Here is a 14,997-nt window from a genome sequence, read left to right as displayed (position 1 = left end):
TGATAAACTACCCTTGCACATGTTGCCAGTAATTGAAGATCTTGACTTTAAGACAACAGAAAAATGAGCAACAATTTAGAAAAACTTTTTGTTTTGGTTTGGTTTGATTTTGTTTGGTTTTTTTTGAGGCAGGGTTTCTCTGTATTGCTTTGGTGCCTGCCCGGGAATGCACTTTTATAAATAATCTTATATTTAATGCTATAATCCTTACATCTATGAATGAAAGTTTTAAAAATGGGGAAATTATGTGAGATTGTAATGATGAATAACTTATTTGAGCTACATACATAAAACATGGTCATTTATACATTTCAGGTTCACCTATGAGATTGCTCCTGTATTTGTGCTGTTAGAATATGTCACACTAAAGAAAATGAGAGAGATCATTGGCTGGCCAGGGGGCTCTGGAGATGGAATATTTTCTCCTGGTATATATTTCAATTTTTCTCTGTTTTGTTCTTCTGATGTGCGGTGTTATAAACTTAAGAAGATCAAACATCTATTTTGTGTTTATGATTAGCTTACCTAGGCTGTTTGCTTATCAAAATTAATGAGTGTAGCTGAATCCACTGAACACACCTTCAAGCTTACTAATGTTTAGAAGTCATTTGTGCTCAACAGAGTATAATCAGACATGATATTCACCCCATACTTCTATCATAACCCTACAAATAAGATATATGGATAGTGCTGGACAAAAGAATAATGATTGCTAATAAGGAAATTCAGCCTTGTTGCATTTCCCAGAATCAGTGAAATGGGAAAGTCATTTAATACGGCATTAAGTGTGTGATGGTGTGAAATGAAGCGTATCTCCTCAGTAGAGCCCATTCCCTTCTCTAGTCTCTGGAATTTCAAGCAGGGAAGTGGATTTAGACTAATTTCTAGGAGGGCAAACAGTGCATGGGGAGATGATTCCCAAGAGTTAAAAGGGAGTAGTGATCCCTTTGAGATATTTTTCCTTCCTTCTCTTTATCATGGCACCCAATCTTTTCCATTTTGCTTTTTATACCAGCCACCGAATCCTAGGCTCCATTATTTACACCTCTTCCAGCCTATAGAATCAACCTGAAAGAAAATACTGTGCCCTTAGCTCATGACTGTGACCTTGACTTGATTCATAGATGAAAGAGAAGTTAGGAGGGTGATGGAGAAAGTCACTGACCCATGCAGAAGAATCCCAGGGTCATAGCGGAACCTAATCAGTGAGAGGAAGCCAGTCTTCAGTATGCTCTGATGGGTGGGCTAAACAGGAGAAGCCAGAGCCACGCCTGTACTTGTCAGGCATATCATGGCTGGATTCTGATCCCTCTTAAGCAAACCTGCAAAAGGCAGGTGAGGGTGAGAGAAGAAAGAAAAATGTGTGAAGATGAAACAATGACCAAGCAACAGTGGCCTCAAGGACAAGACTTACATATGTTCGTCTAACCATCTCTCAACTGTTATTTTTATGTTTTTTTTTAACTACATAGCATCTTGTCTCAGATACAAAAGGGGAAAGTGTTAGCTAAATGGAACAGAAAATTATTCTTAAAAAATAGTCATTGAACACTAGTCGTGATAATTCCTTCATTTTCTAAGCAATTTAGTACTTAGTCTCCTTTGATGCTAAGTTTGTGGCTTGGTCTTTATGGCCTGAAATTTCTGTGTTAGACATATTTTCATGGAGAACTATGTAGGGTTACAAGGGTTATGATGTCAATATTTTCTACTTTACTCATTCTCTTTTAAGGGTGATTGTGGAACTAAGCTATCCCTGAGATATGCCAAGAACAACCTAGTTTCTATTTTAATGGCTCATAGAAGTAGGAATCTGTTGATTATGAAATTTTTGACTAGTATAAACAGGGGACATGCCTAATTATCTAGCTTCTCTTGGAACCTGTATGTCCCACAAAACATATACCCCCATCTGCAAAAGAATGCTCATTGATGGTTCTGCTAGGTTCTGAATGGCATGATGGATGGTGGTAAATTATCAGGTAGAGACTATGGAGCTTTTTCCTTTGAGCCCAAAGACTCCTATGTTCTCACCTTGGTGCCAAAGCCATAGATGTAGTGTTACTTTGTAATATAAATATTCCAAAGTCACAGAGGACAGCAACAGAAAGCAATGGGAACCTGTTTTTCCTCATCTTCCTACAAGAAGAGGGATAGATCATAGCATCCTTATTTGTTTGTAGATGTTTTACTAGATAGCATCTAGCCTTGCTCCTGGGCTAAAGAGTTGAATGATTCAAGGAATAGAAGTAGGAAAAAGGCAGCACCTAGGTTGTGCCTATGATCCTGGGACTAAATCTTAAAAGTTGGATCTTTGACTTGGACAAAATGATCACCTTGTTTTGACTGTTGTTCGTCTCCACCACTAGCACCCAGAGACTTGGTGCTTCCTGGGAATTCCATTATGACTCCTAGAATTCTGTATATGTGATGTTACCTATACCTGAGAATCAAAGAGCGCTCTACTCTTTGGCTGACCATAAAGGACAAGGCCTGAGGCATAGTCACAGATCTTTTCCTGACATAGTCATTAGAGGTTGTAGGATCCAGGCACCTATCCTCATCCTCAAGTGGTGTTACACAGTCTCTTCATCCTCCTCAGGGTTGCAAAGCCTTTAGCTGGAGAATGACTGAGGTGCAAAATGAGGAGCAAGAGGTCAGAGCTGGAAGCTTCTAGCTTACACTTGAAGAGCACTTTCTTTGTATACATTCTCCTTTCTTTTTTCCTCTACCGCCACCCTCAGACTGGGAAATATAGCAAGAGTTGCAGTTCTCAACTAGGGAGCCAGTGTTGCCCTTCCAAAAGAACCATTGGGAATGTCTGTGGATAGTTTGAGTTGTCATGGTTTTGAAAGAAAAATGCTGCTTGCAAATGGAAGCCATGGACAGCGCTAAAGACCCAACATTACCTAAGACAACCTGCCTTTAAGGAATTCTGTAGTTCAAAATGTCACTTGGTGCTAGGACTGAAAAACCCTAAACCAGTATAAAATGTCCTCAAAAGCTTTGCTTTGAGTCCAGCATCACACAGTGTCTGTCTTCCAACTGGGCATCTGACCTAAACATACTTGACCTGTTTCCTACTGTCTTGCATCTTTAGGGTTAAACAAGTAACTGCCTGCATTTAGACCGTAGAGATGCCAGGGTCTGGTTTGTGCCTGCTTTGTACCAAGTGGCCTGTCTGTGTCAGAGCCAAGGGCTCATAAGGCAACAATCATAGTCTTGCATGGGTGCTTCAACTTGGCAGAGCCTGCCTGTTCCTCAGCCACTGGAAGAAAAGGCTAATCAAACCATCCATGAAATAGTCCCAAAAGTTTCTTCCTTGGAGTGAGGCCGAGAAATGACACTTCCACTCTCCTTCTGGTCTCATGATTTCTATGCCAGCATATTCATGTGCATTTATATTTCCTGGATAGCAAAATTCCAAAGCTTCTCAACAGTCCTGCTGAAAGTTTCATTGCTTGTCATGTAAGATGCTCCTTACAGAGTAGAGTACAACTTTATCATATGAAATCCTTGACAGTCTTAGGGAGATACAGGGAATGAAATTCCACATGGAGCTGATGTCATCAAACAGTATTGCATCGATGAATGCAATTGTATCTCAGGATAACTTTGAAAGAATAGACCTGTTTAGAGGAATAAACAGAGGATGATGAGATGAGCATGGATGTTTATCCCACATCTGCAGGAACCATTAGCAGCCTGCAGCATTAACATTAATGCTGGTTTGATTGTCTCAATTCAAGCATAAGGCATTGTCAGAAATGAAAAGAAATAGCTATTTGCCACCATCATAGCACCAGGATTTTATAGGCCCAATGGCAACTGGTTATGCTTATAAACTAGAGAGAAAAGAAATAAAAAACTCTTTTCAAAAGTCTCTTCAAGATGGGAATAGTGGTACATACATAAATCCCAGCATTCGGGAGGCCCAAATCAATATTCACTCGTCATAATTATTTATGGAACTCATATCATCACCTCACACAGCAACTTTAAAAATCAAACATTCTAACACAGTACAATCCAGATATGCTGATATGTACCAACTAAGGAACAATGATAGAGAAATATTAACTTTGTTTTCTACAACTAAGCTATTAAATTTCTGGAAGAGCAAAAACTTCTGTAGGTACAGCAAAAGCACTGCTATTCATAACATACATAATCTGGTATCTGAGGCAAGGCATTTCCATCAGTGCTCATTGGGATCTATCGTGTGGCACAACACTAAAGGCCAAGTGAGCATTTTATGTGCCTAGAATCAAAGTTACCATGACACTGGGTAATGTAACACAGAGAAGCACTGCCAGAAATGTCTCAGACTCATTCTATGTTTGCTTTTGAAATAATTTGTGGTTGTTATATATTCTGAAACTTTTACTGATGGCAATTTTTTTGATCCCGTCTCCCCACCACATGCAGTTATATGATGCCATATTGGACTGTGACCCACACAGTTAGAGAAACTGTTCTAGGTCTGTGGAAATAAAGATGCTGCTTGCATGAGAAATGTTGATGGAGAATGGGAAAAGTAACAGTTTCTGTGCCCTTTTAGGTGGTGCCATCTCCAACATGTATGCCATGCTTATTGCTCGCTATAAGATGTTTCCAGAAGTCAAGGAGAAAGGAATGGCCGCAGTGCCCAGGCTCATCGCCTTCACATCAGAGCACGTATGTGTTTACATTCCTTCCAGCATACGATTACATTGATGAGCACCAGTTAAATGAATAACACCAGGAAGTGCCTTTTCTCTAAATGTTCTCTTCCCTGGAGACACTTCTTCAAAGAATGGGGGGAGAGTTGAGCTGAGCTGTCCATGGGATCTCTTCCTTGTCTCTGAAATGCATGAGAACCTCAAAGACAAAGCAGAATTTATACCTTTTATTTTAAAGATTTGGCTTTAGCTATGAGTATGTATCTGTGTGGGAGTATGGACACGTATATGCAGGTGTCCATGGAGGCCAGAGGCCTCACTGGAACTGGAGTTACAGGCCATTGTGAGCCACCAAGCATGGATGGGAACTGAACTCTAGCACTCTGCAAGAACAGTACCTGGTTCTCTAACCACTGAGACATCTCTCCAACCCCAAGCGGGGATCAATTTAATTATTGCTGCAATCCTCCATGTCTCTCTAATACTGTGTCACAGTGAAAGAAGCAAGAGAAAGGGCAGTGTGGCTTTCAACTCTTCTGATTCACTGATGCAGTGCTTCATATAATCCAAACTGGAAGAAGCCCTGTTGGTGAACCCTTTCTGATTAAAACTGTCATTTTAGTGATTAGAAAGATTCAACCTTGTGTCTTTAGCCATTTCACTCTAAGCTGGCTGACTTGATTTAGTACTGTCTTAGTTATGTTTTGGCACAAGAGGGTGTGGTTAATCTTCCTCCTGGTTTCAGACAATTCAGTCCATTGTGATGAGAAGGCATGGCATGGTGGAGCAGAGCCATTTACACCATGATGTGGCCAGGAAGCAGAGACAGGGCAAGCTCTCTCCTCCCTACTTTTACTCTGCCCCCATATCCACTTCAGGATGTGTCTTACTCCCCTGAGTTTATCCTCTCTGGAAACACTCTCACCTCATGGACATACCTAGAATTGCTGCATGCCTCCTAGGTCATTCTAAATCTAGTCAAACCTCCAGTGACGATTAGGCATCACAAGTACCATAAAGAAATGGCATAGGGGTCTTTCCCATCCAATCTTTGAGCCACATGTCTGGCACGCACTGGCTCCTGCCTATCACTGGGTGCTAGCTCGATGGAGGCTAAGACCTCTGGTCATCCTTGTTGGATATCATGGCATATCCAACTCCTGTGCATTCATGGAATTCATGCTCCTCCTGTGCCCTTCAAAGAGTGCATAATACCCCTTCTACTACCATGTAGGCAAGAAAACAATGTTCCAACTGTTCACAGAGCAGACAGCTCTAACCTGTCAGAGAACCAGCTGTCCCTTTCTGTTCACCTAGCAGGGCAAAGCAGCAAGAGAACCACACACAGCAGCAGCTTATGCGACACAGTAGGGTCAAACCCTGCTGACACTCACCTCATGATTTGACCTACACCAGGAGATAACTTTTATTTAAATTTAGCTTCTCTGCAGATAAAACAAGTATAATGTTCCTTCTCCGTATTTCCCTGAAGTGGACCCAGATCCCTAAATAGCTGGATATTTCTGTATGCTCAGCCTCAAAATGCCCAGATGTGTTTATGTTAGACATTCTTTGGCTATCTGAGGTTAGCCCAGTAGCAAGCTGCCCTGTGCTGTCTGTCAGTCATCTTTACCTTCAGCATAAGCTTTTGAGCCTCACACTTGACAAAAGTTGACTTAGCCTGTTCTAGAAAGCCCAGACCATATGCTCTGAGACTACTTTTGCTATACTTTCTGTTCTTCATCTTATAAACTTGAAGTCCATTCCTTCATTTCTAAGAAGCTGAAAGGCTTCGTGCCACCATTGTCCTACCATGTCTTGCAGGCAGGACAACATTGTAGATCAAAGTGTTTGTGGCTGAGTTGGTGTTTACATTTTTCTTTGGGTAGCATACTGGGTAACTTCCTTACCAAAGATACTGGAGTATAGGGGTGAAGGCTCCAGGCAGGCAGTGACTCAACTTCACCATGTTCAGTGAGTTATATAGGTATTGTAAACTTGATGTTTTGTAGCTTCCATGATCAAATTTCTGCCATGAGCTTTTGTTCTTAATTAGAAGATGATGTTAAATTATTAATCCCTGCCTGTGCCTGTAATAAACCACTCTGTCTCTTAAGCCAGGTTGGAGGGACATGTAGAAAAACAGTAGTGCAGCATCTACTTGCTCCATTCACCCAGACCATTTTAGACACAGAGAGATGCTTACAAGTGAGTCCTGCTCTTGAAGCTCCAGACAGAGGACTTACGTGATTCCCCATTTCTAGTTCCTTTGAGTCCAATTCACCATTCCCAGTATAGCTCCTCTTGGCTTCCCGGCAAGGGTACATATTCCTTACGTATTTTCAGATTTTACAATCATTTTGTTTCTACCTGTTCCTGAAATAGCTCTAAAAAGTCTCAAGAAAGAAAGTATCAAGTCCTTGCTAAATGACATTTTCTCCAATCTAAACATGGTTGGTCCTTGTGATGGGGTTTTTCCCATAAGGAAGAAAAAAAAGCTTCCGTGCTAGTGTGGGAAAGAGAGGGGAGGGCAGTGGCCACAGTGTCTTTCTTCTTGTTCTTTGAGAGGTTTTTCCAGTCCAGTGCTTACACGGCTCAGATGAGAATGTCAGAAAACTCTTGACTCATGCCCAGGGCACAGGAAGCTGTATTCAGGTAACTTTGTAAAATACCAATCTTACTTTATAGAGGGGGAAACTGAGTCACAGACATGAGAGGTGCTTTGTCCTGGATTACACAGCCAGCATGGCACAGCCAGATCTACAGTCCCTGTTCCTCTGCCATCCAGTACTGCTCTTTCAACTACTGGGCTAGGAGACTGAGTTGTCCCGTGGCTGGGGCTTCTGAGTTGACTTGTAGTATATTGTCTCAAGTGCTATTTCCTCCTCTGATTTTTCCAGTGCTAACATTTCCTAATGTGACAATCCAGGTCAAGTTACGGTTATTTTATTCTGGGTGCTGACTTTGCCAGCTGACATGTTTAGTTAGAGACATTGTCCTAGTTAGGGTTCCTAATGCTGTAATGAAACACCATGACCAATAGCAAGTTGGGGAACAAAAGGCTTATTTGGTTTGTACTTCTACATCACTGTTTATCACTGAAGGAAGTCAGAACATAAACTCAAAGAGGGAAGGATCCTGGAAGCAAGAAATTATGAAGAAGCCATGGATGGGTGCTGCTAACTGGCTTGCTCCTTATGACTTGCTCAGCCTGCTTTCTTACAGAACACAGGACCACCACCCCAGGGATGGCACCACCCACAATGGTCTGGGCCCTCCCCAGTCAATCACTTATTAGGAAAATGTTCTATAGACTTGCCAATAGCCCTGTATTGTGGCGGTGTTTTCTCAACTGAGGCTCCCTTCACTCCAGTGACTCTGGTTTGTGTCCATTTAACTCACCAGAGCAGCCATGAGGATGAAAATGAAGTTTAGTGACTCTACGGTCCATCATTTCCAACTGGAAACTTCACACATTCAGGAAGGGGAAGTCACTCTTTGCTTCCTATGTGACCAGTGCAGACTGGAACCTCATCTAGAGACAGCGCAGACTAGAACTTCATCTAGCTGATAAGCTGATAAGCTGTTACATTTTTCTGTCTGTGAATATGAACTTATTTCTCACAAAATTTGGATAGGACTAAATTAATCAAACAGCATTAGAAGCGAATGACTCAGTGAGCTGCTACAGAGATAGCACTGAGGCCGTGAGCAATGAGTTCCAAGATGACTCCCCTGCAATATATAACATCACAAAATCATGACACTAGAAGGGCCATACAGCCCGTTCATCCACATTCATCCTCTGCTGAATCATCACCTCCCCCAAGCCTTCCATGAAAGGAAAGCTTAACAAAAGTAATCTAATGAGTTCTAGAGAAGTTCTTAAAAGCTGATATAGAGTTGATCTAAAATCCTGGCTCCAATCTCATCTGTCACTCTGAACCCTCAAAATCCCATACTTAGAGATGTGTCTCACATCTCCTTTTTCTTCATGTGACACAGCTCTTCCAGAAATAACTTCCATAAAACAGCACAATGTCATTGAGGAGAAGCATCCTTCCTGATTGTAAGAGAGAGAAGGATCTTTTAGGCAAATCACCAAGACATATTCCCTGCACTTTTCACAGATCAGGGGCCGAATGTATGCATGTCCTCTAGAATGGGTCATGAGCCATCCACTCAGGCCTCTCATGGGAAGAAAGGGAGTAATTCTCCTAACTACATTAGAAAACAGTTTTCGTGTTTTATATATAACATTCTGGAGAGAGCCAATTGCCAAAGTAGTTCTCCTTGAGTAGCAACCACAAAAACACAAAAGGTTCATTTTAAAAAATGTTCCACACAGCATGGAGAAAGTCAACTTTGATGCAATGCAATAGCATAACATAACATCAGGCACACACTGACAGAAGGGAAAGTAAGAAAATACGATGTAAATCCAGTTCATCTTCAATACACCTGATGGGCCTCTGCATCTGGGCCTCATTTTCATCCCACTCCCATGTTGCTTTCTCCTCATGCTTACTCCTGGCAAAGAACGTAAAAGCCTTGCCTAGGTGTGAGTGACTATAACCACACACTGCCTCTCCTGAAGGTACTTTATAGCAGTGGCTAATAAGGAACAGGGACAGTGGGGCATTCCCTGAGCTATAGATTCTTTACTTCTTAGTCCCCTTCCCCTCTTCCCTCCCCTCTCCCTCCCCTTCCTTCTCTCCTCTCACCTCACCTTCTCATCCCTTCCCTCACTCCACTCCGCCTTCCCTCCCCTTCCCCCTTTCCCTTCTCTTCCTTTCTCTCCTTCCTTTCCTTTCTATTCCCTTCCCTCCCCTTCTTGTCCTTTCTCTCTTTCTCATTCCCTTCCCCCTTCCTCCCTCCCCCTTTCTTCTATCCTGTGCTGCTTTTGAGCCACATGTGAGGGGGAAGGTAGCAATAGCCCAGTGTCTGAACTTAAGGAGCATATGTTGTCACAGGAAAGAACCTTGAGGGAAGTCATCTTTCTTAAAGCCCATGAGACTGTATCCCATGTCAGGTGGAAGGCCCGGTTAGAAGTGCTTGGGTAGGTGAATTTTTCTTCAAGGGTAGTATATAAAGTCCATGAGTTTTGAAATTAACTCAAAATGGTGCAAGACCTGCTTGGCCTCTTAATTCTGGTGAGTGACCTTATTTCCTCTGCCTCTGTAAAATGAACAACTACCTACATACTTGTTGAGAAGATGATACAAGCTAATTGAGTGGAACTCAATGACCTGACCCCTATTGGCACTCAGAGATGACAGCCCTCATCTCTGCTATAGCCAGCTACCCACTGATGTCCCCTGTGGAGAAAGAGTTGAATCTATCCAGGTGAGATGGATGCAGCAGAGAGAATGGTGATATGAGCACATGTCTGGGGAATATTACTTCTCTGAAACATGTATGCCTCCTCCCTTCCAATAAAGGAGCGATGCCCTAGTATTCACAGTGCGGGAAGAGTTTAGCTTCCCTATTGCTATGGTTATCATTTTCAGATCTCTTTACAACTCCAAATGACATATTTTTATTTTAAGAAATCCAGTAAATGAAGTTATTTATTTTACTTGAAGATTTCAAAATTCCACTTGAGATAACCAGAGAGACATTAGGATGTCATCACACTGGGTAGGAGTATATAAGAATAAGGATTATGCTTTTAAAAACCTACTGTTGTCTGTCTGGGTGGTCCATTGGGACTTCATCAGTTCATCTACAGTTCTTACACCAGTCCTGCCCAGAGGCAGTTCTATGGCATCTCAGCAAAGGTAAACCAATGTGAGAAGCATGTGCAGGAGGACAAGGGAAATTCTGTTGGTAGTATGGTCACTGAGGAGCAAGGAAATTAACACCTTGAGAAATAGTCAAAGAGGAAGATTCTAGTCCATTCATAGATTTGACTTCCAGATCTAATTGTTGAAAATCCCCATTGTATATCAAAGAGTGTCAAGTCCAAAGATAACTGATAGTTCACACAACTAGGAGGTAGGGTATTTGATGGAAAGCCTGAGGGGTTGGGAGCTGTCATTTCTCTGTCCTCATTTGAAGTCTATGGGTTGCTTCTCTTTCATCAAGCAGATGGTCAGGGTAGAGGATTTGGTGGCTGCCTAATGCTTTGGAAGGACCCTATCCCAATCCTTCTCAGGGTGGGAACCAGAAAAACCTCTGGATTTGCTTTCAGAATGGACCTTGCCCATTCAGTTCTCCATGATCTGGCTAGCCACCAAATTCACACCTCAACACTCATATTTGTGGCTAGATATCTTAAACAATAAATAGTGGATATTTTCCTGGATTTATTCTCTGAGTATATGGTCAACAATGTCAACAAATGTTTATCAATCATATACAAAGTCTGTCCTCATACAGTTCCTTTGTCCCATTAGGAAATAGACAGTGAACTAGTTATCACTCTGTAATTTCATAGGGCAGTAATGGCTATTTTATAGAGTAGGCATAAAAGATCTAATATAGAGACCCATATGGAATGAGGGACAGATACATATAATTAGCAGAAAGATAATTTAGTGATAACTACTGAAGTCCTGGAAGATGGAACAGTAAGCAAAGGCCATGATTGAAAATAATTTTAGCCAGCTCAATGACAATCAGAATGACCAATCACTGAACTGGGGAGTGGAAGGGGAGTGGGGAGTAGAAGAGATAGCTGGATAAACTGGGGGCTGTCTAAATCATCTTTGTTTCCTCCAAGACTAGTAAAGGCTGTAATCCACTAAAAAATAGCAAAATATTTGCATGTTACTAACCATAGCTTGGGAGAATTGGTGTGGCTCTTCAGACTTCCCATCTAAATTCTAACAGCAGGAGAGAAGCCAGCAGAGTGCTGAGACTCCAGACTCTAGGAACTGGTTTGTCTCAGAGCTGCCTGTCATCCCACTTGCTCTCCTACCGTCACCAAAAGAGGGTGAAACTTGTCCCTACTAGAAATGAAGGAGCACAGGCTGGGGAGATGGCAAAATCCCAGTGCTAGACAAGTAGAAAGAGAAAAGTGTCTGGGGCTTATTGGCCAGGGCAGCCAGCTAGCCAATCAGTGAGTTCTAGGTTTCGTGAGAGCCCCTATCTCAAAAGTAAGGTGATTGAAGACACTCGGTGTTGAACATGTGAATGTACACACACACACACACACACACACACACACACACACACACACACACACACACACACAGAGGCACAGGCTCTCTCCCTCTCTCTCTCTCTTAAAAAAAAAAAACTGAAGGAGCCCATACCACAAACTGCAGCCATAAAGATGGATGGAATGATCAAAACTGGATCCTCCTCCTTCCTTATTTCTCCAGGCCAGGCTAGAGCTCAATATGATGTATCCTCTGGCCTGAAATACTGAGCAATCCTACCTCAGTCTCTTGTTGGGGTTACTGTGTGTCCCCATGCCTGGCTTCTCATTGATTCCTACTAGATAATTGATTACTACTCAAAACCAGAAAGTCTGCTTAATTTTCAAACACATTTTCAGTGCTAACTGAATCACGTAAACTACTTCTAAATTTGCTGATGTAATGGGTTTCATTTGGTTGATGTGTGTCACACACACACACACACACACACACACACACACACACACACACACACAGAGTCTTTCCCTCATCTCCCTGCTCTCACTTCCCCTGTTTTACTCTTTCGCCTCACATATTCCCTTCCACTTGTGCTATGTCCTGCTTTAAAGCCTCCTTCTTTCCAGTCTAGGTTTCCTATTTACTCTCATGTGGATAATGGCATTTGACACTTAGAGGCTAGGAACTGCAAGGGAGAAACAATGTTTTGCTCTTCTGAGCCTGGGTAACCTTACTTAATGTTTTTCAGTTCCATCAATTTTCGTGGAATTTTCCATAATTTCATTTTATTATAATTCAATACAAATCTATTATGTGTGTACCACATTTTCACTATCCATCCATCACTTGACAGACATCTAGGCAGATTCCATTTCCTGGCTACCATGGAAAGAGCAGCAATGAACACAGATGTCTGTAGTGTCCTTTAGGTATCTGCCCTGGAAGTATAGCTGGGTCATGCGACAACTCTATTTTTAGTTTTTTGAGAAGTCTCTACCATGATTGCTGTAGTGGCTACACTTGTCTACACTCCTATAAGCAATGTATAAGGGTTCCTCTTTCCCCTCATATCCTTGTGTGGGGTATGCCAATATTTTGTTGTCATTTGTTTCCTTGACTATAGTCATTCTAACTGGGAGGAGTTGGGATCCCAAAGTAGTTTGAATTTGCATTTCTTTGATGGCTAGAGATGTTGTGAACATTTAAAAATTATTTATTTTCCATTTGCATTTCTTTTTGATAACTATATGTTCAGATTATTGGCCCATTTGTAACTTGGAAGTTAGGGGCTTGGGGTGTTTAATTTTTGCCATTCTTTATATATGCTAGATATTAACCTCTTGTCTGAAGTAGAGTTGACAAAGATTTTCTTCCATGCCACAGGCTGTCAGTTCATTCTGTTGCTAGTTACTTCTGCTGGGCAGAAGCTTTTAATTTCATAAAGTCCCATTTGTCAGTTTGGGGCCTGCTGTCTATGCTAGTGTGGCTCAGAAACTGTTGCCTGTACCTTTATCCTGAAGTGTTTTCTTCTAGAAGTTTTCAACATTTCAATATTAAAAATACAGAAACAAGCACCGGGCTTGGTGGCGCACACCTTTAATCCCAGCACTCGAGAGGCAGAGGAAGGCGGATCTTGTGAGTTCGAGGCCAGCCTGGTCTCCAGAGCAAGTGCCAGGATAGGCTCCAAAGCTACACAGAGAAACCCTGTCTCAAAACACCAAAAAAAAATACAGAAACAAAACTTTCCATCAAACTGGAATTTTAGTTTAAAACAAAAATCAAATGGGTTTTTAAATATCTGTTACCCATGAATGAAAATATGGCTTAGTCTCAAATGAGTACTAAATTCTGTCAAAGTTTAACTACATTTTCCAAATCAGAAGAGAGAAGAGGAATGTGCCCAATGATGAACAATAGACTACTATCCTAATTTTCATTATTGGCAGACAAATTTGAATCCTTGAGGCTTCCAAATTTCTTAATAATTTTGCTTTCTGAAGACACCCACAGTAGTGTATCCCTTCAAACCCCCTATTGAAACAGCTATTCCTACATGAAGACCACCTATCTGCTCTTGACAAGCATCCTCTAAGTTCTCCCTGGACATCCTTTTCCCAGAATCCTCAACATCCATGGAGGAGATTGGCTTTTAGATACTGTTCTCCTCTGGTTTATCCACCAGTGATTCCATTACCAGAGACCAAGGATTAAAAATGCTTGTTACATCTTGTCTAGTACGTAAAAAGGCACACCACTCAACTCATCTCTGCTGCTTCTTCTGTATTGACTGTCTTTGTGACCCTTGGTGTCCTTCCTCCCTATGGATGCCTTGCTATTTGTAGATAGCACTTAGCTATATGCCTCTGCCCCCTTTCCTGGGAATATTAAATAGTGCTCAGCACCTAATTTTCTTTTTTCATGCCTCATATCACCTTTGTTCCCCATCTTTAAGCTCTCTATTGGGGCGTGTGGTCTTCCTTAAGTCTGTGGCATCTTTACAGCAATCAATTATCCTTTGTAATTACTCCTCAATTACAGATCCCTGTTCTTTCCCATTAAGGACCACACAAGAACGCACTTCTCATGGGCGGGTGCATCAGATCTCTTACTTAGCCACAATTTGCCAATCTGCAGATCTAAGCTTCAGAGAACAACCACTGAATTTGAGGTGTTTGTGCCTTTCAGCCAGGACGGCTAGCCTCTCTGAGCCCCCCTAGCTAAAAGAGACTGAGCACTGCTGTCCTCTGAACTTCTGCTCTGGGTTCCCCTAGTCTCTGCCAAACACAAAGGAGAACATTGGTCTGTGATCGAAGGGGGCAGGGAGGGGGGCAGATGTCACACATCCTTAAAATCCCTGGCCCAACTGAGCTCTTTCTCCTAGCTCCCACGTATCTTAGTAACAGATATCCACTTTGTCATTCGGTGGTTGTAAAATGAAGCTAATGGCCCTTTCTCATTACTTCCAGCTACACTGAGCTTTTAAAACTCATCACTTTCGTGTGTCCCCTTTATTGGTTGATGTAATTTTTGCTGTTACAACTGTGATTTCCTGCTTTACGAGACATTTTCCCTAAAAATATACATGTTCTGAGTTTATGCACTGCATACTTAGAATTTTAGATGAGTAGAGACTGGGCACTGGAGAAGAGCATGCCTCTTTAGAACCATGATTTAAAATTCCACTCAGCAGCCCTTTGGAGATGTAAATTGAGGGAGCTGGTCTTCTTTTGGAC

General features: G+C 41.9%; 1 protein-coding gene across 1 annotated transcript in view; it reads left to right on the top strand.

Moving 5' to 3' along the window:
- The window catches only part of Gad2 (glutamate decarboxylase 2), a 66,071-nt gene that overhangs the window by 6,921 nt on the left and 44,153 nt on the right, over positions 1 to 14,997 (top strand). Inside the window, exons 6-7 of the mRNA XM_027405346.2 lie at positions 316 to 428; positions 4,562 to 4,677. Coding sequence (XP_027261147.1) covers positions 316 to 428; positions 4,562 to 4,677 — 229 coding nt within the window. The remainder of the gene's footprint in view (positions 1 to 315; positions 429 to 4,561; positions 4,678 to 14,997) is intronic.

Source organism: Cricetulus griseus, chromosome 3 (genome assembly GCF_003668045.3).
Source record: "Cricetulus griseus strain 17A/GY chromosome 3, alternate assembly CriGri-PICRH-1.0, whole genome shotgun sequence".
Taxonomy (NCBI): domain Eukaryota; kingdom Metazoa; phylum Chordata; class Mammalia; order Rodentia; family Cricetidae; genus Cricetulus; species Cricetulus griseus.
This window is presented reverse-complemented; position numbering and strand designations above follow the sequence as displayed.